We start from the raw sequence: 27,144 nt of genomic DNA, 5'->3' as shown, positions 1-27,144 counted from the left end.
TTCGGTACGGACCCGAATTGTGCGGGTTCAGTTCGCCCATCACTAATCATGGCCAACAATTATATTACAGTACTTGTTAAAAATACAGTATATCTGCAGTATGTTATTACAGCCATAAAAAGGATCAAGAGAGAAAATAAATACATATTTTAACAATATACACTGCACAAAAAAATAAAGGGAACACTTAAAAAACAGAATATAACTTCAAGTAAATCAAACTTGTGTGAAATCAAACTGTCTACTTAGGAAACAACACTGATTGATAGTCAATTTCACATGCTGTTGTGCAAATGGAATAGTTGTGCAAATGAAATATTCAATGAGAATGTCATTCATTCAGATCTAGGATGTGTTATTTGAGTGTTCCCTTTATATTTTTGAGCAGTATATAGTCTGAACAATTTTTCTGATCAACTCTGTTTTAATTTAGATTTGTTAAAAAGGAAATCAAAGCTTTTCAAATAACAAAGTACAACTTACCATTGGTCTTTTGTAAACGAAGTGATAAAACGAATCCCAGGTGCAAGTTCAGCCATTTACTTGAGTACCAGGTTTAACTTTTAATTATTCAGATGCTTCAGATTTTTGTTCCAAGTTTGCAGTAAACCAAAATGTAATGCTGACTACATTTGTTCCTTGATGTTACCAATCACTGAGGAGTTAATTCTTTTCTCATATACCTAACTTTATACAAATAAAATATTTTCATGCCATCAGTCTATGCATCCCTTTTTAACATAAGTCCATTGAGTTCTCTTTTGTCTTTAAGTAAGAGTTCATAGGATTGCAGTTATTATTTAAATTAAGGGTATCAGCTTTATTATAAGGATAAATATAAGTTCAAACAAATCTTCGCATTTCATTCTGTGGAAGAAAAATGTATTGAACAAAAAGAATCTTGAAAAGATTTAAGTTGTATGTTATCTCAGGTTTAGCTCTTTTTTCAAATTAAAAGCCATAACCAAATACCATAATAAAATGAATTATGAAGAAATGGAATTCTGTAGTCTCAAATTATTTCATTCTTTAGATGTTAAGATATTCAGATTCATTTTCTGGTATTTGAGTATTCCAACTTGCCATTCATCCAAATATGTGAACATGAGTTGCAACTGTGGGGAAAAAAAGACGGTATTATAGCTGTACTGTATATATATTTACTGAAAATCTTTTTATCATTTGGTGCTGTTTATTTATTTTAGGCCAGTTTTTAATCTATAGTCTACAAATATGCATAACTTCAAATATTATACCTTCAGTTCTGTGTTTTTGATATGAAACTTTTAAAAAACATTTTAAATATTTATTAGTTCTTTAGGAATATTGGAAGTGGGGATAGGGTGAGGTCTTTCCATGAGTGTTTTGTCTATTCTCTATTCAATTTCACAACCTACAACTTACCAAATTTTAAGGTTGTTTTATTTTCATAATGCTTGATTTTCTATGTTCATGTAAATAAAATATTGTTTCTGCTAAGAGATCATGTAAAGCCAAAGATGCACACAAAATACTTTTTTAAAAAGAAGACAGATGACAGTACTTATATTTTTCAAGCGAGTTATTATTGGGTTGTAACAATCATATACAACTGTCTTTAGTTGTCTTGGAAAGGAACTATGAAGAGGATTAAGTGCAAATGTCAAAACAAAACTTAAACAACAGTTCTTCCTTAATTATAGTGCTTGGCCTGATAACTTTTCTGTCACAGCACAGGATATCTATGCATTACAAGACTGATTCCCCATTGTATAATAAAAGTAGCCCCAAATATATTCTTTTTCCAAAGTGATGCTACTAAAATAAAAGCAAGAGTGGTGGATCTAAGACATTACTGGTTCTGATGGTATGAACAATCTTTGGATGGGCTTCCTTTGGACCACCACTAAGATTAAGCAATGATTTGTTTGAAAAGAACTTCATATTTTGAAGCTTAAACAACAGATTTTAAAACTTAACTTAATCACCTGTCACTTTTCAAGTGAACTTAACACTGCCAAACTGTTCCACAATGTCCTTTATCATAGGCTGTTGTAAATCTGTTTTATAAATCTTAGAATTCTAGTAAAACTAAAACAGGTATTACAAGTTTGAACTCTATATTCAACTGACAATGAGCTGGTAGGCTATAAAACATGTGTGACCTGAAAGCTTCTGGTTTTTTATATAATTACAATTTATAAGGTAATTGTACTCAAGAACTTGAGCATCAATATTAAAAATACTGTAGTTTCCTGAAGATAAAAATAGCTAAAAATTGGGATTAAAACAGAAACTGTAAAAGACATTAATATTCTTGATGGACGGATGAAAAAATGCTACTGTTGAATATATCTAGGCCAGTATTGGTGAACTTTTTTGGAGTGTGCCACGTACGTTTGTGTACCGGAAACTGGAAGAGCAGCTGCCAGTTGGTCTTTGTGCGTGCATGTGTGTCAGAAATCAGAAGACCAGGTGGCCGGTGTGCATGCACATGCCAGAAACTGGAAGATGCTCTTTAATGCTCTTCCTGTTTCCGTTGCTCCCACATGCGTGAAGACCAGCTGGCCAGTGTGCTGGAACTTGGAAGAGCAACAGGCAATGGTCTGCATGCCTAGAGAGATGGCTGTGTGTGCCACTTCTGGCACGCATGCCATAGGTTCACCATCACAGATCTAGGCTATGTAAAAAAGTTCCTTTTGGAAGACATTTGAAGATTGCAGATTTTTATTGGTGGGAGGGGTGCCAATAAAAAGCAACATGTTAATATTTCTGTTGTTTTCAATTGGCTTCCCTGCTCTATCTGAGGTATTTGGGACTGTTAGAGAATATTTCAACCGAAATAATAAACTTCCATGCATGTACAATTTTTACCTGAAATTGACAGACTGCTGTAATTAAATAGTTTGCCCCAATCTAGAACTGAGTTCCATACAAATTGATTTCTATATTAAATCCACAACGGAAAGATATTGTTCCAATCTACTGACCTTATTAAAGTGCCTCAATCATTTGTAATGATTGCACCTCTCAGCCATAACTATGGTGAAATCCAGTAGGTAAAAACCATAAAAAAACATAAAACTCCTGAAAAAAAGCACTATTTTTTCTTCCCCAAGCATCAACCATGGCACTGCCATGCCATCCACCATTTAAGATTAAATTAGGTTCTTTCAAGAATCCCAGTTTATTGGATGAGATTTATCATCTAAACTAGGGATCTCCAACCTTGGCACCTTTAAGACTTCTGGACTTCAGTTCCCAGAATTCCTCAGCCAGCTTTGCCAGCTTTCCTCAGCCAGCTTTCCCCACTTTCTTAAGACTTGTGGACTTCAACTCCCAGAATTCTCCAGCTATGCTGGCTGAAGAATTCTGGGATTTGAAGTCCACAAGTGTTAAAGTTGCCAAGTTTGAGGACCCCCCCCCTCCGATCTAGATACTTATATGGGATACTTAAGCTTTTGAAAATCTGATTGGCAAAACTAGTTAAGAAACTGCTGCACCATTGAAAAATCAGCCCCATTCAGTTAAACGGAAGCGAACAGCCGTCTCACACGCTTTGGGAACGATTGGGACTACAGTATCTCAATACGCATAGCCGTCTCTTTATGTATCTCGGAAAAGCATTGCAACCAATCAAGAGCAACACATAGTATCACAGCCTAAATAAAACATTTTTTAAGGGGGAGCCATTATTTCGTCTTCGGATATGTGTTCGAAACGACGCGTCGATATCTGGAAAGAGACCGGGGCCAACATAAGCGCCCCAACGTGCTATCTCCCCGTCCCCTCACACCTTCCGCTCAGCTGCCGAATCCCCCCTTCAGTTTTCCGCTCGGTTGGTTTGCCCGGCACCCGCCGCCGCAGGTGCGATCCGCTGCTCTCTTCCCTTCAGAGGAGAGTCTGCGCTCGGCCGGGGCAGAGCGCGCCAAAAAGGTGCTGCCGCCGCCTCCTCGGGAACCCCTTTCCCCCAAAGCTCCGGCCTTTTCCCTCCCCACAGGCTGATCTCGGAGGGCGGCAATTTACCCGAAGTGAGGCGCCGGCTGCCAAGTCCGCTTGAAGAGGAAAGCTCCCGGCGCTTCAGGAGGTTTCAGACAGATGCCCTGGGCAGCCACTTCCTGGTTTAGGCGCGGCGCAGGGCGAGGATAGCCGAGCGGGGAACCTGTCTGGCTCGTTCTTCGGGGGCAAGAAAAGGGCGTAGCTGGGGAAAAGGTGGCAAATTGTCACACCTGGAGGGAGGGCCGAACCCGGCTCTCTTTCTTAATGCACTAATTATTCTACTATAGCCTGAAGCGGTGCTTTGTAAACAAGAGCAGGCAGTCCTCAACTTACGACCACAATTGAGCCCAACGTTCTGTTGCTGAGACATTTCGATCTGGCCCGTTTCTACGACCTTCTACACAGCAGTTAAGTTAGTAACACGGTTCTTAATTGAATCTGGATTCCCCGTTTGTCTTTGCTTTGTCAGGTCACAAAAAAAGTGTTTATAGTAGATCAAAATCCAAGGACAATTTGCCTGTAAAGGAAAACTGATGGAGCAAAGGATAAGCTTAAATGTCTCACTGCAGAGTTCATCCGAAATAGCAACTTTATCTAGAATGTCTTTTCTGCTAATTTTAGTTGGCTAGTAATAATAAAAAAAAAGTGCTTCCGGAACAAAAACTGTTATAGTATCTATTTTGCACACTGACTACCTGCCTGAGACTATATTGGCACCTGTAATTCATTGGGTTTCATTTTCCATACAAATTATATGGGATACAAAAGCTTATAATGAAGCCCAGATGGATCTGATAAAATAGTTCACTTCACAAGCTGTAAATATTTCTGTAGTGCAGAAATGTTTAAGCAGAAAATAAAGCATTTTGCAAGAAGAGTAAATCATATATTTATCCAGAAATTATATTTTTGGTTGAATGCATTAATTCAATATGGAACTCCTTAATACAAATAAAAGTTAGTTTAAAATCCTGGGGGAATATCTGTGGATTGTCCAATTGATTAGTGTGAGGTTTCATAGCAATTTGAATTAACTGGGAGATGGTGAATTCTACCTTAGCACAAAGCCAGCTAGATGATCTTAGGCCACTTGCACATTCAATCCTGAGAAGGCAGTAACGGCAAACCATTTCTGAATCATCTTGCCAAGGAAAACTGGTGGCAGTAGTCCAAGCAGTAGCCAGGAATAAATGCTGACTCGAAGGCACAAGGGCTTGCAACATTACAAAATACAGTATATGCTTATTGTGCTTCCTTTACAAGAACATTTTAAGCTGTTTTACTGGGTTTTTAAACTGTGTATCTTAAAAAATAAATTCAGTAACTTCAAGATATGAAGAGGGAGAACAAATCAAAAATATTCTTTCAACACACATACTGGATGCCTGATTAACAGGTTTTCAAAAATGTATTTTAATTAGTCTACTACCCTACATTAACTCCTATGAATGTGTTACTATTTTAGTACCTTGAGATTACTCTCTTAATCTCATAGTTTATCCTGAAAATAAAAATAAATATAACTTTATTTGGAAGAATGCATTTTGCATATTTCTGTGAAATTCTATATTAGTGATGGCAAACCTTTTTTGGTTCGCATGCCAAAAGAGGGGTTGCCCAGGAGGGTCACGTGCATGCATGCCCACACCCATAATTCCATGCACCACCTCCAGTGCATGCTTGCGTGATCCCCCTGCTCCTGACATGTGATGGCACACCCATTTTTTGCTCTTCCCAGGCTTCAGAGCCTTTCTTGGAGCCCTCCGGAGACAGAAAATGGTTCATTTGCCAACTTCCGGTTGAACTGGAAGCCCCCCCCCCCTTTTTTTTTGCTCTCCCCAAGTTTCAGAGTCTTTCTAGGAGCCTGGGGAGGGCGAAAACAGCCTACCCCACACCTCTGGAGGTCCTATGTGATCCTATACTGTGTGAATTATATTGGTAAAAGTTTGTTTTTAACAAAGGCATTTTGTATGTTTTACATTTTTAACAAAATAATGTCAATATTTAACTATATAGGACGGAGGGGTTATCTTCATCCTGAGGAACACCATTTACTTGCAGATGAAGAAGTAGCCAGAACAGAAAAATATCCAAATCTGAAAAAGGCTAAACTCTAGTACTAACTGTGATTGCATTGATAATCCAGGTTTATAATATATATCACATAGTGAATATGTGTGTGTGTGTGTGTGTGTGTGTGTGTGTGTAGAAAGGTTTGTAGAAAATAGGAATTTATTATAAATTGTTTAAAATTCTCTGGAGGTTTATATTTTATAAATCACTAAGTCATATAGGTAAAGCAAACAGCATTTATTAAGGGGGAGGTTGAAATCTTTTTATAAAGTACAGAAACATACTGTATGTAGGAAGCCTCTTCCCCTCCAGAATGAAATATTTTAGGGAATGTTAAGAATAATATATTTCCCCAAAGGAACAATGGAGAAACAAAGCAGCCTCAGAAAGTGCCTTCACCTCTAGCAATGGGATTAAAATTTACATCCTTCTCCACCCAAATTGAACAAAACATGACCTTTAGGACATAATGAGCCGGGGTGGTGCAGCAAGTAGAGTGCTGTACTGCAGGCCACTGAAGCTGACTGTAGATCTGTAGGTCAGCGGTTCAAATCTCATCACTGGCTCAAGGTTGACTCAGCCTTCTATCCTTCTGAGGTGGGTAAAATGAGGACCCAGATTGTGGGGGCAATATGCTGGCTCTGTTAAAAAGTGCTATTGCTAACATATTGTGCACCACTCTGAGTCTAAGGAGAAGGGTGGAATAAAAATAGAATAAATAAATAAATACAGCAGTAGGATTTAACCTATCACCCTTAGAATAGCAAAAGACAGAGTTCATTACATTGCACAACCCCTAGATCAGTGTTTTTCAACCAGTGTGCCGCGGCACACTAGTGTGCCGCGAGACATGGTCAGGTGTGCCGCGAAGCTCAGAGAGAGAAAGAAAGCAAGAGAGAGAGAAAGAAAAAGAGAAAGAAAGCAAGAGAGAGAGAGAAGGAAAGCAAGAGAAAGAGCGAGCGAGCAAGAAAGAGAACAAGAGAGAGAGAAAGAAAGCAAGAGAGAGAGAAAGAACAAGAAAAAGAAAGAAAGAGAGAAAGAGAGAGAGCGAGAGAGAAAGCAAGCAAAAGAGAGAAAGAGAGGGAGGAAAGGAGAGAGAGAGAAAGACATAGAGGGAGGTAGGGAGGGAGAGAGAAAGAGAGCAAAAAGAGAGGAAGGAAGAGAAAGAAAGAGGGATGGAGAGAGAGAGAAAGAGGAAGGGAGAGAAAGAGGGAGAGAGAAATGGAGCAAAAGGGAGGAAGAGAGAGAGAGAGAATTTTTTTGTCCAAACTTTTTTTTTAGCCCCCCCCTCCCCGCTAAATGTGCCCCAGGGTTTCGTAAATGTAAAAAATGTGCCGCGGCTCAAAAAAGGTTGAAAATCACTGCCCTAGATAAACCACTCTTTGCATGTATTGTGCTAATTTACTCCATAAATTACAAGTCATAATTGTCGGTTTACACAATACATTTAAAAGACAAGCCCGTGCCATTATGGCTTAATATAATGAATGATAGAGAAACTTGCCACTACTTGATGATGATTCTTACCTTAATTGCTGTTAGAAAGACTACAATTAGAAAACATGCGTGAAATGCTTTTATTGGATTTTTAAAAAGTATTAATTCAGGCGAAAGAGTCAATATGGGGCAATGATAAGCTTATAAGCCCGTGAGTCTGCACTCAGTTGTTTAAAACGATTCCGCGGCAGAAATCTTAAAATACAGCAAGAAAAAGATTAAGACCTGTTTACAGAGACCAATTAGGACTGAGTAAAAGCTTTAGGGGTTACATTGAAACCTCAGCTGTATAGCTATTGCCCTGAGTGGCGTGGTATACAGTAATCGAGGACTCCTCGCTTTCCTGACTGAATTATAGAGGGGCTGCAATGGGGTTACTCTCGGCCATGCGCGGGAAACAAACCGCGCAAATTACAGCCATTATATTATATTGGCTGTAATTTGCGCTGACAAACTTCTTCACGCTGTCTATCAGATAACAGCGTAACTGACGGAAGGAAGGGAAGGAGGGGGAAACAACGTCACCGCCCAGGCCCCGGTTGCCGCGACAACTGTACTCCTGTGGTTCCGCCTCCTAGACGCCGGGAAGGGGGCGTGTCCACCCGCCACGCCGTTTCCATGGTGATACAGCTGGCGGCAGCATGTCGGATCTGGGCTCAGAAGAGATCGAAGAGGAGGCAGAGAATGATTTAGGGGTCAGTGGAGAATGGGGATGATGGGAGAGGGAAGAGGTGGATAAAGGCTGGCTATAAATAATACCTAAGGGGCGTGCGTAAGCGCACCAGCGTGCCTACCGTCCCTGTCCTGCTGCCCTCATTTATCTGTATCTACCTTGTTTATTTATTTGTTTATTACTTGGACTTCTATGCTGCTCTTTATGTTGATACCAATACCTGGTATCTTGTACTTGTAATAATAAAATAAATTAAATCAAATTAAAAACAAACAAACAAACAAACAAATAAAAAAATAATAAAATAAAATGCAAGGGGGTACAGGAGTAGTGAATGAGTCAGAAGTTGTAAAAGTCAGGTTCTCCCATGGAAACTGCTTCCCTGAGTAAAGCCCACATGACAGCATATCTTTTCAGTTGATATTATTCAGGATGAATGTTTTGCCACTAGGTTCGTGCTTATTTTTTATGCTCAGAACGTTTGCAAAAGATAAATACAAGTTGTCATAAATCATGAATTAAGATTATTACAAAACTAATGCAAAAACAAGTAAAACTCAGAAACTGGGGTGTGGCAACAAGTTGCCAAAATATTACATTAAGCCACGGAAAATTCTATGAAACAAATGCCAAAATATTACATTAAGCCACGGAAAATTCTATGAAACAAATGCCAAAATATTACATTAAGCCACAGAAAATTCTATGAAATAAATTCTTTAAAAGGTGCTATCAAAATAAAAAGAACAAGTTTATTATTTTTGTTATGTTTGAAAAGATTGAAATATGGAAGCCGATGTGTGTACTTCACATTGCTTTTAAGTGGAAAGGAGAACTGTATTCTACTGGCAGAACACATTAACTGCATGTTTGAAAGTCTTGGGTTAGAACAGAACAGAGAATAAAATAGGAATAGAAAATGGACTGGACTGGACTAGAGAGTTGGAAGGACTCACGATGAAGCAATTTTGTGTATTCCTATGAAACATTTTAATTCCCTAAGTATATCAATATTTAGTATATATATCAAGCAGAGGTGGCTTCCTCCTGGTTCAGATCGGTTCACCCGCTGGTGACATCATAATGACATCACGGAACTGGTTCAGTCGGTGCTGGTTTGTGGGTTCCACCATCTTTTTTTTTGAATTTTTAAAAAATTGTTTTACTTTTTTCTTCTTCTGAGCATGTGCAGAAGCCGAGTTTCTGGCACTGCATGAGCGTTGCCATCTTGTTTTGGGGTTTTGGGGAATTTTAAATTTTTTAAATATTTCGGCACTGCGCATGCATGCGTGGGCGCGCCCACACAGGGCAGGAGGAAGCAAACTAGCAGTGAGGTAAGTTAGAACCCACACCTGGTATCAAGCATAACTAAGTAATGATTTTGGTGATCCTATAGTAGCTAGAATATTGGACTTTGATCAAAAAGATGCAAATTCAAATCCCCATTTTAATAATGAAGCTCATTGAGTGACTTTGCTCAAATCAGTATCTCTCTGCTCCTTCTGTCTGCAAGGCAGTTCTTATCTGATAACATGAAGCAAGGCTTTCATGGTTGAGCATCTGAACAGCAGCAGAGAAATGGTCATTATTGTTACTTAACTAGGAATATGAAGGTGGACGTAATGAGGCTGGTGAACGGCATGGACACGGGAAAGCCAGATTACCCAATGGAGATACCTATGAGGGAGAATATGCAAATGGTAAAAGAAATGGAAAGGTAAGATTTAGTTAGAAATAATTTGTTCATTATATACACTATTGAAAAAAAGTTAGCTGCGTTTTCTTAGAACAGGCGATAAGGATCAATAGGTCCAGGGAAACTCAGTTTGCTTGTTTATTTATTACTTACTTACTTACTTACTTACTTACTTACTTACTTACTTACTTACTTACTTACTTACTTACTAAATTCAATTTGTATATCCCTGACTCCCAATTATTATGTTTGCAGACAGACAAAATAATTTTAGAAGGAGAGTTCCTTAACTGCAGAGATAGAGGGAGTCAAAAAGCCTTGATGGTAGTCAAGATAGTCACATGACTGAAGCTGTGCCCTTTTGTGCATGAGATGATGATGCATGTATAGAGATTTGATCACACTGTCTTGTCTGTCATCTTAGATTTTTTTTTACTTCCTCTGTAGATAACAGAATAACAGAATTGGAAGTAACCTTGCAGGTCTTCAAGTCTAACCCCCCCCTAACCTAAGCAGGAAATTCTGTAGCATTTCAGACAAATTGTTGTCCAAGATCCTATAGACCCCTGATGGCCAACCTTTGGCACACGGGCCACAGGTGGCAAGCAGAGCCATATCCAAGGACATGCAAGGTCAGCTCCGGCAGTCATGTGCATGCTGGCCAGCTGATTTTCGGTCTTCTGGAGAGGGGAGGCTATTTTTTGCCTTCCCCAGGTTTCAGGAAAGCCTCCTCCAAAAATTGTGCCTGTGTTCTGAGCAGCAGAGTGCCAGAACCTGGCTGCCCCACCAGAGGGACAAAACAAGGCAATTTACTGGCATCAGAATCCGACAGAGCAGATAGGAAGGTGCACCAAAGGTAAGAAGCTGGGAGGCCAACAGGCTTGGAGTCAGTTTGTGAGGGAGTGAGAGGCAAAATCCATTTTGGTTGAAATAACGGGTGGTTGTTGGGGTCTGGGTTTTTTTGTGTTTGTGTGTGTGTGGAGCTCGATAAAAATAGTGGAGGTGCAAAGTCAACCACAGGTGGCACGGCTCCCCCAGCTGACTCCTGCCATGCCTGCCACTGCGCTGAGCCAAGCTGGAGAAGGAGCAGCGGGTCAGGTGGGACAGGTGGCCACCCACCCAGCAAATGCTGCCCTGTGTGCCTGAGTCGGCTCCCAGCATTCCTTGTGTGCAGCTCCACCACTTCAGGAAAGTATCGGCAGTTGCAGGGGGAAGGGCAAGAGATCAGGTACACCTCAACCTCCTCCCGGGGTTCCCTCGTGCACCCCATCATCTTATCTATCTTTGCTGCTACTGCACCTTCCACAAGTGCTGGCCAAGTACTGGCCAGCTCGCTCACCTGCCTGCCTGCACCACGGTTCCTGCAAGGAGAGCGAGATCCAAAAGGCAGGTGGGCCTGACTGTAGCTTTCCCTTCCTTCTCCATCTGCATCAGGTGCTCACTGGAGCCCTCCGGATCTCACTCTCCTTGGTGCAGGCAGACAGGCGAACGAGCTGGCCAGTGCCCTGGCGTGCATGTGCCTGTGGAAGTAGCAGTGCTAAATGCAGAGAAGATGGAGTGTGTGAGGGAAGCCCTGGGGGAGAGCTCTTCCTCTTCCCCTTGCAGTTGCTGCTGCTTTTCCGTGGTGGCGGGGCTGCGCATAAGGGACACTGGGAGCCAGCTCAGTCATACAGGGAAGCATTTGCATGGTGGGGGTTGGGCACCACACCGCCTGCAGTTGGGCCCATTGCCCACTGGTGTGGCTGCAAAGAGGCTTCCCACTGCTGCTTACTTCCTGGAGTGGGGAAAGGAGAGCAAGATCCTTGCGAGCAGCCCCGAGTCTTTGGAGAGGGGGCAGCATACAAATTTAATAAATAAAATAAGTAAGATCCGAAAGGCTCCGGTGAGCACCTGGTGGAGATACATCATGCCCCGGTCTCACTTGCTCGCCAGCCAACCAACCAGTCAGGCAGCAGCTGGGCAGGGCCCCCTGGCTTGCTCCACTTCTCCTGTGTGCAGAGAGAGAGGAGGACAGGAAGGCTACAACCCGGCCAGGCCCACCTGCCTTTTGGATTTCGCCCCCCTTCTCTCCATTCCACTCCAGAAAGGAAGCAGCAGCGGTGGGTGATGGCTGGAAATGGCTGGGAGGCTCGACTCAGACTCCTTTTCTCCCTTTTCCTGCTTTGAGTTTCAGACACCTTCATTGAGACCCCATCTCTGGCGATGGGCAAAGTAACCGGGAAGAAGTAGGAGGCGAGAGGAAGTATAGGTGATCTTCAGCAGCCCAGATTCTGCTTCGCTGCCAGTTCAGGACCTCTTTGACTTTTCATGGCTTGAAAATCCAGCTGGAAGGGAAGGGGAGATGGTGGCCAGCCTGTAAAAAGAGCCAGAGCCGAGCCGCCGCCACATTCCTCCCCCAGCACTGCCTCCACCCATTAGGGGGGAGCCTAAATCTGAGTCGCTAGTCAGGCTAGCGGAGGTGGGAGACACACCTCCAAAGCCCACCATGGCCACTAAAGGGAGGAGGCCACCCTGGCTGGCCTCCCCACTCACCTGCCCCAGGTTTGGGGAGCACTGACTTGGCCACCCCCACCCCCTTGTGTTTTGTTTGTGTTTTGAAATGAGTCGGATGTGTGCACTCGTGAAAGCAGCAGTGAAGGTGGATAAGAAGAAGATGGGACACTCAAGGGAGGAGAGCTCTTGCCCTTTTCCCTGCTGCTTTTCTGGGGTGGTAGGAGCCAGCTCAGGCACACAGGGCAACATTTGGTGATTGGGTGGCCACCTGCCTCACCTTCTGGTCTTTCTCCAGCTCAGCTCGGCTGGTAGCAGGCATGGCTGGGTATCAGGTGGGGGTGCCACACCACCTGTGGTTGACTTTACAACTTTGTAATTTTCATCAAGCAAATTCTGAACGGTACACAATGCAGTGCGTGGGCAGGAGGGTTGTGTGTGCATGTGGAGGGTGTGTTGCATTATGGGAACTGGCTGCCATTTTTGGCATGCAACAACAAAAAGGTTAGCCATCACAGCTATAGACAAAAGTATCCCAAAATCAAGTAAGATCTGAGCATGCTCAATAAGCTTAGAATACAACTGAAACCTCCCACCCATAAGAGATGGAATACAATGGCATGACTGGGACAGTCTATTGTATAATATTTTACTGTATGTCTCACTTGTTTCGTAATTAGGCCATTTCCCAAGTATAAGCATTGCAATAAAGCATTCCTGTGATGTATACGTTTCAGGGGCTATACAGATTTAAAAATGGTGCAAGGTACACTGGAGAATACCTTGAAAATAAAAAACACGGCACTGGGACCTTTATTTATCCAGATGGATCTAAATATGAAGGTACTTATATTTTCTTCATTCAAATAGGGCGACATCATGGACGGAAAATTATTGAAGATGTTAGTAGCTAATGATGTTATAAATCAAAGGAAATATACCTAAGAGTATATGCACCAAGACAAATTCCTTGTGTGTCCAATCACACTTGGCCAATAAAGAATTCTATTCTATTCTATGCTATGCTATGCCATGCTATGCTATGCCATTCTATGCTATGTTATGCCATTCTATGCTATTCTGTTCTATTCATATGCATGTTAAAATAGATTTATTTATGATTTAGCTTGCACATTCCCCAAAGCTACAATATACTTTGGTTACAGTTTGCCAACAATGTGATAACGGGGTGGGAAAAGGGGACAGGAATGTTCTAGAAAGATACACAATTTTCTTCTCTAAATTATGACAATTTTTACAGTTATAATAAATAATTGCCACTTAAATAATTTGTGCTTATTTCTAATACATAAACATTTCTGTACAGACATTTGTTTATGAAGATCATTTTTTTTACAATTATTTAATTGTTTTATTCCCTGGCTCATACAGTTGTTTCTTATGCCAATTTTAATATTTCCATTCTGTTAGCTTCAGTAGATTCTCCTTTTGACTTGCTTTTAGTCTAGAGAATAGAAAGTTGAGAAAGTAACTTTTTTCTCATCTTAGAACATTTTCTCCCACCAGTAGAAGGTTTTCCTGTATACATGATGAAGGACATCATATGCACCATAACATATGTTGTTCTCCGCATTCACACTGCTGCAGGCTAAGTTGTCTTTTATCTGACTATTCCCTCTTAGCCACATTGCTCTTTTATTGTATTCCACACGCCATTACTACTTCTGAGGTTGATAAGAACCACTTTATGGGAGAAGATGGCCAGATAAGAAGTTTGATAAACAAATAAATAATACTCCGTCATTACTTTCTTATATCATTACTATAGGGTCCTTTTACTTCAGTGTGACTTTCCTCTCTAAATCATGATAATATTTAGATTGTTTTTAATACTGCATAAATTTTGTGCACATTTCTTTAAAGTAATATAGATATTCAAATTAAAGAGAAAACACTGTGGTTTATAAAACCTATTCATTGCAGGAGATTGGGTGGACGACCAAAGACATGGAAATGGAGTTTACAGTTATGTAAATGGAGACACATACACTGGAGAATGGTTCAATAATTATAGGTTTGCTTCTTCTAGTTTCACATTTCTGTTTTACTTCTTATAAATAATAAATGTAGTTCTATGTTATCCTCCAGAAATGTTCAGCTACAGTTTCTATCATCTTTTGAAATTATGACTATATAATTATTATATTTATTGTGAGACTAATAGAGTGTAGTAGATGAAAATGTTCTCGTTGATTTTCCAACCAGTATGGGTGGTGCATTTTCTACAGCCCTAATAATGTAATTTAATAGAGGGACCACTTACATATTCATTGTATTTCCTGAGCAACTGATGATATAGAAATCTCATTTAACAAGAACAAAAAGGCTTAATTCTAATAGAAACATTTATTATTAGTTATTTTCTTTTCTTTTACTATCTCCTAGTGTTGAAAATGATTAAATTAGATTATGATTATAGTTTGTACCATATTACACCATTAGCCATCCAGAGATCAATGTTATTGGACAACCATATAGTAAAGAAAGGAAGACAGCTTTTTAGCTGGAAATCAATATACATTCCCTGTACCAGCAACCCAGTGAATTTGCATTCTTATTGAAGATATATCTGTATCTATATAACACATACAGATTTCAGTGCAGATAATTTAATTTAAATCAATGATTGAAATCAGATTTTTTTCTAACACTTAATTACAGGTAGTCCTCAATTTACGACCACAGTTGAGCCCAAAATGTATGTTGCTAAGTGAGAAATTAGTTAAGTGAATTTTGTCCAATTTTATTACTTTTCTTGGCATATTTTTTAACTGAATCCCTGCAGTTTTTAAATTAATAACATGGTTGTTAAGGGGATCCGGCTTCCCCATTGACTTTGCATGTCAGAAGGTTGCAAAAGTGGTCACATGATCCAGGGACACTGTAACTGCCATAAATGTGAGATAGTTGCCAAGCGTTTAAATTTTGATGGTGTGATCATGGGCAGTAATGAGTGGCAGCCGGTACGGCTGGGATCGGGGCTCCGGTGGCGGAAATTGAGATGCGCACGAATCTTTGTGCCCCCAATGCATGCACATGTGTGAAATCTTGCTTGAGGATGCTCTTGCGTGCGAGATTTTGACGATTTTCAGCATTTTTTTTGCTTCTGCGCATGTGCAGAAGTAAAGAAATCACCGAAAATCAGCAAAATGTGTGAGAGCGTCCTCGTGCAAGATTTTGCTTGTTGCATATGTGCAGAAGCCAAATCTTACATTGACGGGTGTGCATGCGCCCACCACATGCCCACCACGTGCCCACATCGATCCCGGAGGGCATACCAGTAGCAGCCGGTAAGAGGAACCCCCACTTGACCATGGGAATGCTGCAACGGTCATAAATGTGAAAAAGGGTCATAAGTTACCTTTTTCAGTGCTATTTATTTATTTATTTATTTATTGATTGATTGATTGATTGATTGATTGGATTTGTATGCCGCCCTTCTCCGCAGACTCGGGGCGGCTAACAACAGTAACAAAACAGTATAATCCAATACTAAAAACAGTTAAAACCCATTATATAAAAAACCAATCATACATACAGACATACCATGCATAAAATTTTAAAGGCCTAGGGGGAAAGTGTATCTCAGTTCCCCCATGCCTGGCGGCAGAGGTGGGTTTTAAGCAGCTTACGAAAGGCAAAGAGAGTGGGGGCAATTCTAATCTCTGGGGGGAGTTGGTTCTAGAGGGCCGGGGCGCCACAGAGAAAGCTCTTCCCCTGGGTCCCACCAAGCGACATTGTTTGGTTGACGGGACCCGGAGAAGACCCACCCTGTGGGACCTAACTGGTCGCTGGGATTCGTGCAGCAGAAGGCGGTCCCTGAGGTAATCTGGTTCCAATAAATGTGAAAAAGGGTCATAAGTTACCTTTTTCAGTGCTGTTAAAATGAACAGTTGTAAATCAAGGACTACTTGTATTTAATTTGCCTTGATTTAAATTAATCGATTCCTTGAGAACCCTTGGGAGATTGCGTACAGGTTTAAGGATGAGAATTTCTTCGGTATTAATATGAAGCAACTCTTTTCCTCCCTCTCCAATAGACATGGGCAAGGCACATATTTCTATGCATTAACTGCTTCTAAATACGTTGGAACCTGGGCAAATGGGCAACAAGAAGGAGCTGCTGAGCTTGTTCACCTAAACCACAGGTTCCAGGGAAAATTTGTGAATAGAAATGTATGTATGTAAGAAATTGTATTGATTTCTGAAACAAATGTACATTAGACATAGAAAATTAAAGACTTTCAGCTTTTTTTGTTTCTCACCCTCATTTCAGTGATGATAGTTCTAGTATCCTGAACCTTGTTTTGTACAGAAAACTCCAGTGTTCGCACAGTCACTTAGACGAACAAGTATTTTTCAAACACTAAATTGAGGGAGCTTTAGAGAGATTTTGATTCGTAAGAACATATTTGTTTTACAGTATTTGCATATAAATTTCATAATGGCTGTAGCAAAAGCAATTAAGAATCCAGACCATATTAAAAAACACATTTATATTTTCAAGGTTTGTGGGCTTCAATGTAGAAGAGGCATGGTATATTAATAAGCATGTAAAATGTATAAGTTAAATTAAATGAAAACGAAAGTAGGTTTCATGAACAATACAGTAGAAACAATCTTCAAGTCAGATGCAATAGACCTTGCAAGGTTGAAATGTTTTCTTGTTGATTTCTGAATACTGTATAGTCTTTTCTGAATTTTTTTTCTTTAAGAAACTAAACTGTTTATTCTTATACAGCCCTGAAGATGATAGATTACATGTATGGTCAGCATAATTGCAAAAATATTTTGTGTTTTTAGAATATGGAACTGTCAAAATGCTACTAATATAAGTTCCTTTATTTATACAGCCACTAGGTCCTGGGAAGTATATATTTGATATTGGATGTGAGCAGCATGGTGAATATATTCATGAGGTAACTGCTATTGGGTTATGTTAATCATATTAACAACCAGGAAAGTCAGAATTATACTTTTATTTTCACTTTATTTAATTCTGTCATAGTTAAATAATGAAGTAATTACTGTTACAACAAGCTGTATATTTTAATATACTTTAATGTACTTTTTTTCAAAACAAAAGGCAAGGTTTTTGAGAACTAACAATGCTAAGATCACTTCAATCATCAGGCTTGTTTTTCCTAGATTTTGGGTTTTCTTCTTCTCCCTATCTTTCTTTTGTAGCAAGACTTGTCTTGAATCCACAATGACCGTGGCCAAATAGGGTAGAAGAGAGTTCTGCACAATATTCATTTTTCCCTAACTTTGCAAGGTCAGTGGAATCAGCTAGTGCCGGTGTGTCAAACTCACTGACACTTGGTCACTTTTATCGCAATTACACCCCCATTCGCTAAACTGGGTGTGGGTGTGACCAGTATGTGATGCATGGGCCATAATTCTGACATTTCTGACCTACTGGTTGCATTAATTATAATTAAATTATAGTTAATTATAGCAAGGTTTTAAGAACTTTCCTGTTGTCACCATGATGCATCGAGAATTTGCCCTAATCAAAAGTAACAGTTTTACAGTTTTATTGAAAACAGATTGCCATGTGTGCAAAAGAACTATAGGCACAAAGGAATTAACATCAGAGTTTTCATTCTTCCTCCTCTTCCTCCTGCTCCCTTTCTTTGGTGCCTTGATTCTATACAAAATTTATTTATCTATGATTTTTCAATTCTCTCATCTTCAGTGCAAATCTGAACAAGTTATGGCATTCAACATTAGCTATAAAAATCCATGCAAAGGGTTATTTTGTGGAACAGATGGCAAATAATTGCCTTATGTTCAAAACAATGAGAGGCTACTAGTCACTGACATGACATATAAAATATGTGAGACCAGATGTCTTGCTTTATACATACTCAAATTTGATTTTAATTATAATATATGTTTTTGAATTGTGAGCTGCCTAGAGTTGTTTGCTGTGATGGGCAGCTGTAGAAATCAATCAATCAAATCAACCAATCAGATAAATAAATGTAAACAAGCATACCTAGTTTTCAGACACACATGGTTATACTAAACATCTTATCCTTTTGAACATTTAAACCTTTGCATAATAAAAATAACATTTCATTCTTTTTGTAATTTGCTTAGCTCATACAGTACCTTAGGAAAGAGGAGTAACAAAGAAATGCCTTCTACCTAGAATTTTGACAAACAATTAGCCATTGAAACCTCTGCCTTTTCAAAAGATGTGCCATTTGCCTTTGAAATAGAATGATTCTACATGATTTGCTTGCATGTGACTTAAGTTAGAAAGAAATATGGGTAAAAATTATTTTGGTATATTAATTGGCATTATAACCGCAACACATCCTAACTATTTTTTGCTTCTCTGCTTGTTTTTGTTTTAATATGATGGTTCACTTTTATTTACAGCAACCTATTTTTGCAATTTATGTTGGTAGGCCAAAATGTTTTACTTCTCAGGGTTTCTAGATGGTTTAGTGAAACACAGTGATGGATTAAGAGTTGCAGATGGGACGGCCAATAGATTTTTAAAAAGAAATTTCATGAAATACTGCCTGGCAAATACAGTTTACCTAGAAACTCTTATATATTTTAAGGGATGGAGTTTGTGTCACAGCACATGCTTTGTCCTATAATCCTTCTTTAATTCTCCATGCAACTATCTGTTTCAAAGGGAAATATTCTTGAACCATAAAAAGTATAAGAAAATGCCAGGATTCAATCATTACCTTTTTGTTGTTATTGTTGAAGTACCTAGTATAGGATTTCATAGTAAATATTTCCAGAATGGAGACTGGATTCTTCAGCATCATTTTAAGGATATTGAAATCATAGAACAAAAATGATTTTAAAAAAACATCTGATTTAACATAATATAGCAAAGTAAAACAAATATTTCAAACCAGTTAGTCAAAGCAAGAATTGTCACTAAATAGATGTTACAAGGTTTAGGTATAGGTTTAGATAAAACTCTCCTAGCAAATAGCTCCAATGTTTAAATATAGATCATTTTTGAGTCAAACACAAACCAGGAATTGATGATACCAAGAAAATAGTCTGTTTAAAGCCCCCTAACAATGAAACAGTAAAGAGGATGGTGCTTCTGGTAGGTCCAAAACTGTTTGTGACTTTCCCCCCCTGCATTTTGTGTTATGATCAAAAATTGATCAGCAGATCATGTACCCTTTGTAATATGCTTCTTACTTTCTTACCTTTCTTACGACTGATTATGCTGTAACATTCTGAAAAATTACCTGAGTTTTTTAGACAATTTTAAACAGCATCCTTGAGGAACATGTTTTGTTAATCCAGATTTGGAGAAATATCTGGCTCTGTGCATTTTTTCCAAATTGCTAAAATGCATGAAGTCTGTTATGCATGGGTCTTCATAAACTCTTAAGAAAAGCTTTTATCATAAATAGACTGGACCTTCCCTTTTTTATTTCTATTATTGTCCTGAATATTCATCTTTCTTTAGGAGAAAACAGAAGAGGAGGAAGAAGAAGAAGTTTTGGTACCAGTGACTCCAAAATGGAAAGCAACAAAAATTACCACCCTAACACTTTGGGTACCTGAAGAACCGCCTCCTCCAGAAGCAGCTCCAGCAGCTGCAGAAGGTCAATCAGCTGAGGAATCTGGAGTTCCTGCAGGTTTGTATTTTGACTTAAGAGCAATCTTTAGTGCATCCACAAATTGTCATTTCAGGGGATGCCAACTTGATAGATCAAAGTTTTGCACACACCCAGAAGGATATATTGTTAGGGAGAATCCAGAGTCATCATTGTCACTGTTTGTATTGCCAGAAATCTGTATTATCTTTAAGGAGTAGTTATTACCAGTTTTTGCTACCCTACCAATTATTCTAGATAGGTATTGTTTAGCTACAGTTGTTCAGAGACTGCTTACCTTATGTATCGTATAGATTATAGCAATATGATCTATGTGGACTTAAGCTTAAATTTGATCTGGGAACCACCATTGGTGTAGAATGAGAAAGCAAAGTTATTTATAGGAGACACTTGGCTATGCATATTTTGCCTCTTTTGAAGGAGATGTACTGGTAGTCAACCACCAAAGCACTTAGTTAACTACCTAACTATATTCAAGTTTTTAACTATGTCAGACAAGACACCAGTTGAAAATCAAGATGTCAAACTGACTCTTTATAGAACTATTTGAGTATTAAGAGAATCACAAGAGGCCCTATTGTATATTGCTGGATTGATATACAGTGATCCCCCGCTCGTTGCGAGGGTTCCGTTCCAGGAGCCCCCGCAACGAGCGGGTTTTCGCGAAGTAGCGATGCGGAAGTAAAAACACCGTCTGCGCATGTGCAGATGGTGTTTTTACTCCCACAGCGCTAGCGAGGAGCCGAAGATTGGGGGCGGCGCGGCTGTTTGCCGCCGGCATGGTGGGCTTCCTAGCAGCCCCCCAAACCCGGGTTGGGGGTCCGGGGGGCGCTGTCTCTCGGCGCTTTCGAGCCGAGTCCGGGAGCGAACTCGCTCACGGACTCGGCTCGAAAGCGCCGAGAGAGAGCGTGGACAGGCCCGTTCCTTGGCGCTGTCTCTCGCCGCCTTCGAGCCGAGTCCGGGAGCGAACTTGCTCACGGACTCGGCTCGAAAGCGCCGAGAGAGAGCGTGGACAGGCCCGTTCCTTGGCGCTGTCTCTCGCCGCCTTCGAGCCGAGTCCGGGAGCGAACTCGCTCACGGACTCGGCTCGAAAGCGCCGAGAGAGAGCGTGGACAGGCCCGTTCCTTGGCGCTGTCTCTCGCCGCCTTCGAGCCGAGTCCGGGAGCGAACTCGCTCACGGACTCGGCTCGAAAGCGCCGAGAGAGAGCGTGGACAGGCCCGTTCCTTGGCGCTGTCTCTCGCCGCCTTCGAGCCGAGTCCGGGAGCGAACTCGCTCACGGACTCGGCTCGAAAGCGCCGAGAGAGAGCGTGGACAGGCCCGTTCCTTGGCGCTGTCTCTCGCCGCCTTCGAGCCGAGTCCGGGAGCGAACTCGCTCACGGACTCGGCTCGAAAGCGCCGAGAGAGAGCGTGGACAGGCCCGTTCCTTGGCGCTGTCTCTCGCCGCCTTCGAGCCGAGTCCGGGAGCGAACTCGCTCACGGACTCGGCTCGAAAGCGCCGAGAGAGAGCGTGGACAGGCCCGTTCCTTGGCGCTGTCTCTCGCCGCCTTCGAGCCGAGTCCGGGAGCGAACTCGCTCACGGACTCGGCTCGAAAGCGCCGAGAGAGAGCGTGGACAGGCCCGTTCCTTGGCGCTGTCTCTCGGCGCTTTCGAGCCGAGTCCGGGAGCGAACTCGCTCACGGACTCGGCTCGAAAGCGCCGAGAGAGAGCGTGGACAGGCCCGTTCCTTGGCGCTGTCTCTCGCCGCCTTCGAGCCGAGTCCGGGAGCGAACTCGCTCACGGACTCGGCTCGAAAGCGCCGAGAGAGAGCGTGGACAGGCCCGTTCCTTGGCGCTGTCTCTCGCCGCCTTCGAGCCGAGTCCGGGAGCGAACTCGCTCACGGACTCGGCTCGAAAGCGCCGAGAGAGAGTGTGGACATCGCCCGTATCTAGAAGAAGTTGCCACCCGAGCGCTCTTGCCCGGCGGGAGGCGAAGCATATGGGTGGGGGGGCTGTCAGGACACCCTCCCACCCCAGCACTTTGCATCCCGCTGGCAAAGAGCAATAAGGCAGCAGCTTCTGCCGGACACGGGCAATGGGCGGGACAGAGAAGCGGGAAGAATCAGGAGGTTCCTTTGGCGGCTGGAGGCTGCCTGGCACCCGCTGCAGCCAAAACAACAAAGCCAGGCAGCCCCCAGCTGCCAAAGGAGCCTCCTGATTCTCCCCGCTTCTCTGTCCCGCCCATTGCCCATGTCCGGCAGAAGCTGCCTCCCGTGCCGATGTTCCCCGCCAAGCCCAGTTCGGCTTCCCTGGCTGCTTGGCCGGAGGGGGGGGGGGCTCGGCCAAAAGGGGCTGGAGATGCAGCGATTTGCCTCCCGCCCCTCGCCCCTGTGCCACCGGCACGTCATCTTCCCTCCCAGACAAAAAGGCCGGCCTTTGGGGATGAAGGGGTGTGTTCAGCTCTGCGTCTCCAGCTCCTTTCGGCCGAGCCCCCCCCCCCCCGGCCAAGCAGCCAGGGAATCCGAGCCAGGCTTGGCAGGGAACATCGGCACGGGAGGCAGGAGACGATCGGGCGACCGGAGCAGCAGCCAGGGAAGCCGAGCCGCGTATGGCGGTGACGGCGGCCGTCTCCTGCCTCCCGCGCCGATGTTCCCCGCCACGCCCGGCTCGGCTTTCCTGGCTGCTTGGCCGGGAGCTGGATGCTGGTGGTGGCGGAGGAAGGCGAATGCGGCTTGGAAGCTGGGAGGGGGGCAGAATATGGGAGGAGAGAGGCTTGCAATAGAGGGTGGAGGAAGCGGCCATGGGAGGGCGAGCTGCCTCAGGGAGGAGGATCGGGCGGGACCAGGTGGGGGCTGGAATTTCTCCGCCAGGGCGAAGGGCGGGCGAGCGGGTGCTGGGGAGGGCTTCTCGCCCTCCCGACAGCAAGAGGGGGGAGCGAACGGCGTGGGCAGGCGAAGGGCGGGCGAGCGGCAGCGAGGAGTTTGCGTGGGCGGTGGGGAAACTCCTCGCTGACGCCATCAAGAGGGGGAAGACCCAGGGAAGCCGCTGCCATCTACGCATGCGTGCCCGGCACGCATGCGTAGATGGTATTTTTGACTTCCGGGTTGAAAAATAGCGAAGTACCCTGTTCGCAATGGTTGGGGACGCAATAAACGGGGGATCACTGTATGTCATTTTGTATCCATATATGGATCTTGTAATAATGCCTAAATTTTAGAATGTTTTATCCTTGAAATTACATCTTTTGAAAATCTCCCCCTTTAACGAGATCTTTTTATAAATTTTTATGGCAGTCGGAGAAGAAAAACACAAGACTACCCTTTTTTTCTTTAATGCTTTTACATTGTTTTAATACAGGAGTCTCCAACCTTGGCAACTTTAAGACTCGTGGACTTTAACTCCCAGAGTTCTTCAGCCAGCAAAGCTGGCTGAGGAACTTTGAGAATTGAAGTCCACAAATCTTAAAGTTGTTAAGGTTGGAGACCCCAGTTTTAATTAATTGCTTTTTTCCCCTCTGTGTTAGGAATTTCTCCAAGACCGCCTCCTGCCGCACGAATCCCAGCGACCGATTAGGTCCCACAGAGTGGGCCTTCTCCGGGCCCCGTCAACTAAACAATGTCGGTTGGCGGGCCCCAGGGGAAGAGCCTTCTCTGTGGCGGCACCGACTCTCTGGAACCAACTCCCCCCAGAGATTAGAACTGCCCCTACTCTTCCTGCCTTCCGTAATCTCCTTAAAACCCACCTTTGCCGTCAGGCATGGGGGAATTGAAACACCTCCCCCGGGCATGCTCAATTTATACATGGTATGCTTGTGTGTGTGTCTGTTAGTATATGGGGTTCTTTTAAATCTTTAAATATAGTTATTTGGATTATTTATGATTTGTTCTATCTTGTTGTGAGCCGCCCCGAGTCTTCGGCATACAAATCTAAATAATAAATAAATAAATAAATAAATTTCTATTGCCGTATTTGTCTTATAAGGAAAAAGACGTTTTGTCATCAATTTAGAAGGAGAATTTCATGTCATGCACTATTAATTAAAAGAAATAGCATGGAATTAAGTAAGGCAAGGTACTACTTGCTCTTCTAATTTTTCCTTCCCTTCTCCATACCTTTATTTCAGCTGGAGAGGAAGGTGCTGCTGAAGGACCCGCAGAAGGTGCTGAGGCTGCTGGAGAAGCAGGAGAAGCTGAAGCGATCCCTTCGCCAAAAGACATGGAGGAAGAAGAGGAGGCAGCTAAAGATGACCAAGCAGATCAGGGTGAGGGGAAAGGGAGAGGGAACATGCAGTGAATAAATAAGCTGGTTATTCAAAAGGGACTTCTTCTGCTTAAGTATTTATATCATTTATCTCCTGCTTTTTGATTAAATGATCTATAGCAGTGTTTCCCAACCTTGGCAACTTGAAGATATTTGGACTTCAACTCCCAGAATTCCCCAGCCAGCTTTTGCTGGCTGGGGAATTCTGGGAGTTGAAGTCCAAATATCTTCAAGTTGCCAAGGTTGGGAAACACTGATCTATAGTACAATGTTTAATTAAGATAGGACATTAGGCTTCCCTTTCACTTGCCTGGCCAGGACTGCTGGCAATGGGAATTAGTCTTTCTGTCGGGAACAGAAATCTCTTATTAGCATATTTTCATGTTGAAAGCAAAAAATTACACATAATCCACTATGAGCTAGCAACATCTAGAGATATAGAAAAAACAAAAACAAAAGACAAAATGAACCTAAAGGCCAGGTTTGCATGCTACATTGTCTTTGTACAGTGATTTTCACACATTATAGCCTTTTTGTGTGTTTTAAAAAGATTTTTTTCACCTCTATTATTTTTATAAATAACTCAAGGTGGCAAACATATCTAATACAGTGGTACCTCTACTTACGAACTTAATTCATTCCGTGACCAGGTTCTTAAGTAGAAACGTTTGTAAGAAGAAGCAATTTTCCCCATAGGAATCAATGTAAAAGCAAATAATGTCTGCGATTGGGGAAACCACAGGGAGGGTGGAGACCCTATTTCCTCCCAGGAGATTCCTAGAGAGGCTCCACGGAGGCTTCTCCCCACCTTTTTCGGCCCCGTTTCCTCCCGGGAAATTCCTAGAGAGGCCCCATGGAGGCTTCTCCCTGCCTTTTCTGGTTACAGTTTCGGAGGTTCGGATTTGTAAGTGGAAAATGGTTCTTGAGAAGAGGCAAAAAAATCTTGCACACCCGGTTCTTATCTAGAAAAGTTAAGGGGTTTATAGGTAGAGATGTCACTGTACTTCTTTCTCTATTTTCCCCACAATGACAATCCTGTGAGATGAGTTGGGCTGAGAGAGAGCAATTGGTTTAAAGTTACCCAGCTGGTGACTTAAAATGCTTGAACATGATAGAGACAGCTAAGATTTTTTTCATAGCTTTGTGGAAATGGCAGAACACTCTTGCTGTCTTGGAACCTTGGGTCTGTAGGCTTGTGCATACAACCAAGTCTTCATGGCCTTATGAAAAGCCAATGCAAGTTCCAAATGTATAGGAGCCTGCCAATTACATTCATAACTTGATTCGTAGGAGTGAATCACGTAACTTGCAAAACCTTTTTAAAAAAACGTTACATTTCTATGATTGTATACCATTCTCTTTCCTTATAACCTGTATTTAATCTTGCTTTCTCCAATAGTTTCTTAGCATTTTAAAACCTATTTTCCTCAATTCTTTCTTTCCCATTCTGTAACATTGTCTGGTTTTAATTTAAGACACCCAAGGAACTGTTTTGGTTTGAACAACTACTCGTACTTATAAAACTGAGAGTTTACAAATAATAGTGTTGCAATTTTAATGTTAGTTTGTTTTTTTCCCCTCCAAAACCACAGCTGAAGAAAAGGAAGAAGATGCAAGAGAATCTGAAACCCAGGAATAATGGACATACATAAATTACAAAAACGTGGAAAGAAATTTAATTCAGTCACATTAAAGTTCATTAATTGATTTTGAACACCTAATGAACTCTCTCACTGAAATCATTGGTTAATTTTGCTGAGTATATGACTTTTATTTCTTTAATTTCTTAGTTGGTTTGCTTGCTTAATGTTTGAAGCAGCAGACTATTACTTTTTTATCTATTTTATTCCACTTCTGTCTTTACTCATTCCTGCTCCTTTTCTTCCCTCCCCGTCTGCTGCACCCCAAAAATTAAACACTGTATTTTCTGAATAATTTTGAACACTTCTGTAAAGTTTGTTATGCATAGTTTAAAGAATTAATAAAATTTACATTGACTAAATTATATTGACTTGTTTTTCCTCCTAAATAATATATTTTTTAACTTTCTGTCCTTTTCGTTCTGGTCCAATAAAATTGCAAATAAATTATCTCCAATTTTCTGCATATCCCTCTAAGAGATTTTGTACAATTCTAAGCCAAACTCTTCTGCTAATTATGATTCTAAGGGTATTAAAATTAAACATAGCCAACTTCAATCAATGATTAAAACAGACTGGAAGGAAATAAGCATGGGGGGGGGGGGGGAATCAAGATTTACAGAATATTGAATTTCATATTTAGAGCAATACTGATGTCTTGGGAGAAGAAAGCTAAATACTGATTTTCAGAAACAAATACCATGCTGCCCCTCTTAAAAGAAGGAGACCCACACCTGGAAGAGAGAAACGGGAAGAGCAAGGGAAGCAAAGAAAGGTTACAATCACGTTGGTTTGTAAGGATATTGACCATGAAAGTGTTTAAGTAACTTAGGGGCTTTGATATGATATTCGGAGAGGGGTGGCATACAAATCTAATAAATAATAATTTATCAAACCACTCATTTTGGGAACTAGGGAAATCCTTCCATGCCACTTAGTAATGAACCTTTCCTCTGTATATGCATGAGTCAAGGATCTCCTTAATTTCAAAATGTTTATTTATTTATTCTATTTTTATATCGCCCTTCTCCTTAGGGAGCTTACAACATGTTAGCAATAGCACTTTTTAACAGAGCCAGCATATTGCCCCCACAATCCGGGTCCTCATTTTACCCACCTCAGAAGGATGGAAGGCTGTGTCAACCTTGAGCCGGTGATGAGATTTGAACCACTGACCTAGAGATCTACAGTCAGCTTCAGTGGCCTGCAGTATAGCACTCTACCTGCTGT

At 41.8% G+C, this 27,144-nt stretch overlaps 2 protein-coding genes across 3 annotated transcripts in view; one reads left to right on the top strand and one right to left on the bottom strand.

The window, feature by feature from the left end:
• The window catches only part of SLC37A1 (solute carrier family 37 member 1), a 40,084-nt gene extending 35,964 nt beyond the window's left edge, over positions 1-4,120 (bottom strand). The window contains exons 1-2 of one of the 2 annotated variants that reach the window (XM_070750479.1): positions 4,006-4,120; positions 484-1,115 (exon numbers count right to left, since the gene is read on the bottom strand). In XM_070750479.1, the coding sequence (XP_070606580.1) occupies positions 484-539 (56 nt within the window). In that variant the 5' untranslated portion in view covers positions 540-1,115; positions 4,006-4,120. Of the gene's footprint in view, positions 1-483; positions 1,116-3,775; positions 3,976-4,005 lie in introns of those variants that run through there. The other variant, XM_070750480.1, reaches the window with a different exon arrangement.
• Positions 4,121-8,137: 4,017 nt separating this feature from the next.
• RSPH1 (radial spoke head component 1) lies at positions 8,138-26,276 on the top strand. Its single transcript, XM_070751788.1, has 9 exons — positions 8,138-8,243; positions 9,825-9,938; positions 13,145-13,250; positions 14,352-14,442; positions 16,469-16,604; positions 17,282-17,347; positions 19,888-20,059; positions 24,138-24,275; positions 25,867-26,276. Exons 1-9 carry the CDS (start codon positions 8,190-8,192, stop codon positions 25,911-25,913), a joined length of 924 nt encoding a protein of 307 aa, XP_070607889.1. The 5' UTR covers positions 8,138-8,189; the 3' UTR covers positions 25,914-26,276.
• Positions 26,277-27,144: the final 868 nt, after the last annotated feature.

The sequence above is a fragment of the Erythrolamprus reginae genome, chromosome 4 (assembly GCF_031021105.1).
Source record: "Erythrolamprus reginae isolate rEryReg1 chromosome 4, rEryReg1.hap1, whole genome shotgun sequence".
Taxonomy (NCBI): domain Eukaryota; kingdom Metazoa; phylum Chordata; class Lepidosauria; order Squamata; family Dipsadidae; genus Erythrolamprus; species Erythrolamprus reginae.
The sequence above is the reverse complement of the archived record's forward strand: the minus strand, read 5'-3'. Positions and strand labels throughout refer to the sequence as shown.

Coding starts and splice junctions, on each gene's coding strand:
- RSPH1 (XM_070751788.1), top strand. CDS start 8,190: ATGTCGGATCTGGGCTCAGAAGAGATCGAAGAGGAGGCAGAGAATGAT. Junction 9,939..13,144: donor ATGGTAAAAGAAATGGAAAG/GTAAGATTTAGT, acceptor TATACGTTTCAG/GGGCTATACAGATTTAAAAA. Junction 13,251..14,351: donor AGATGGATCTAAATATGAAG/GTACTTATATTT, acceptor TATTCATTGCAG/GAGATTGGGTGGACGACCAA.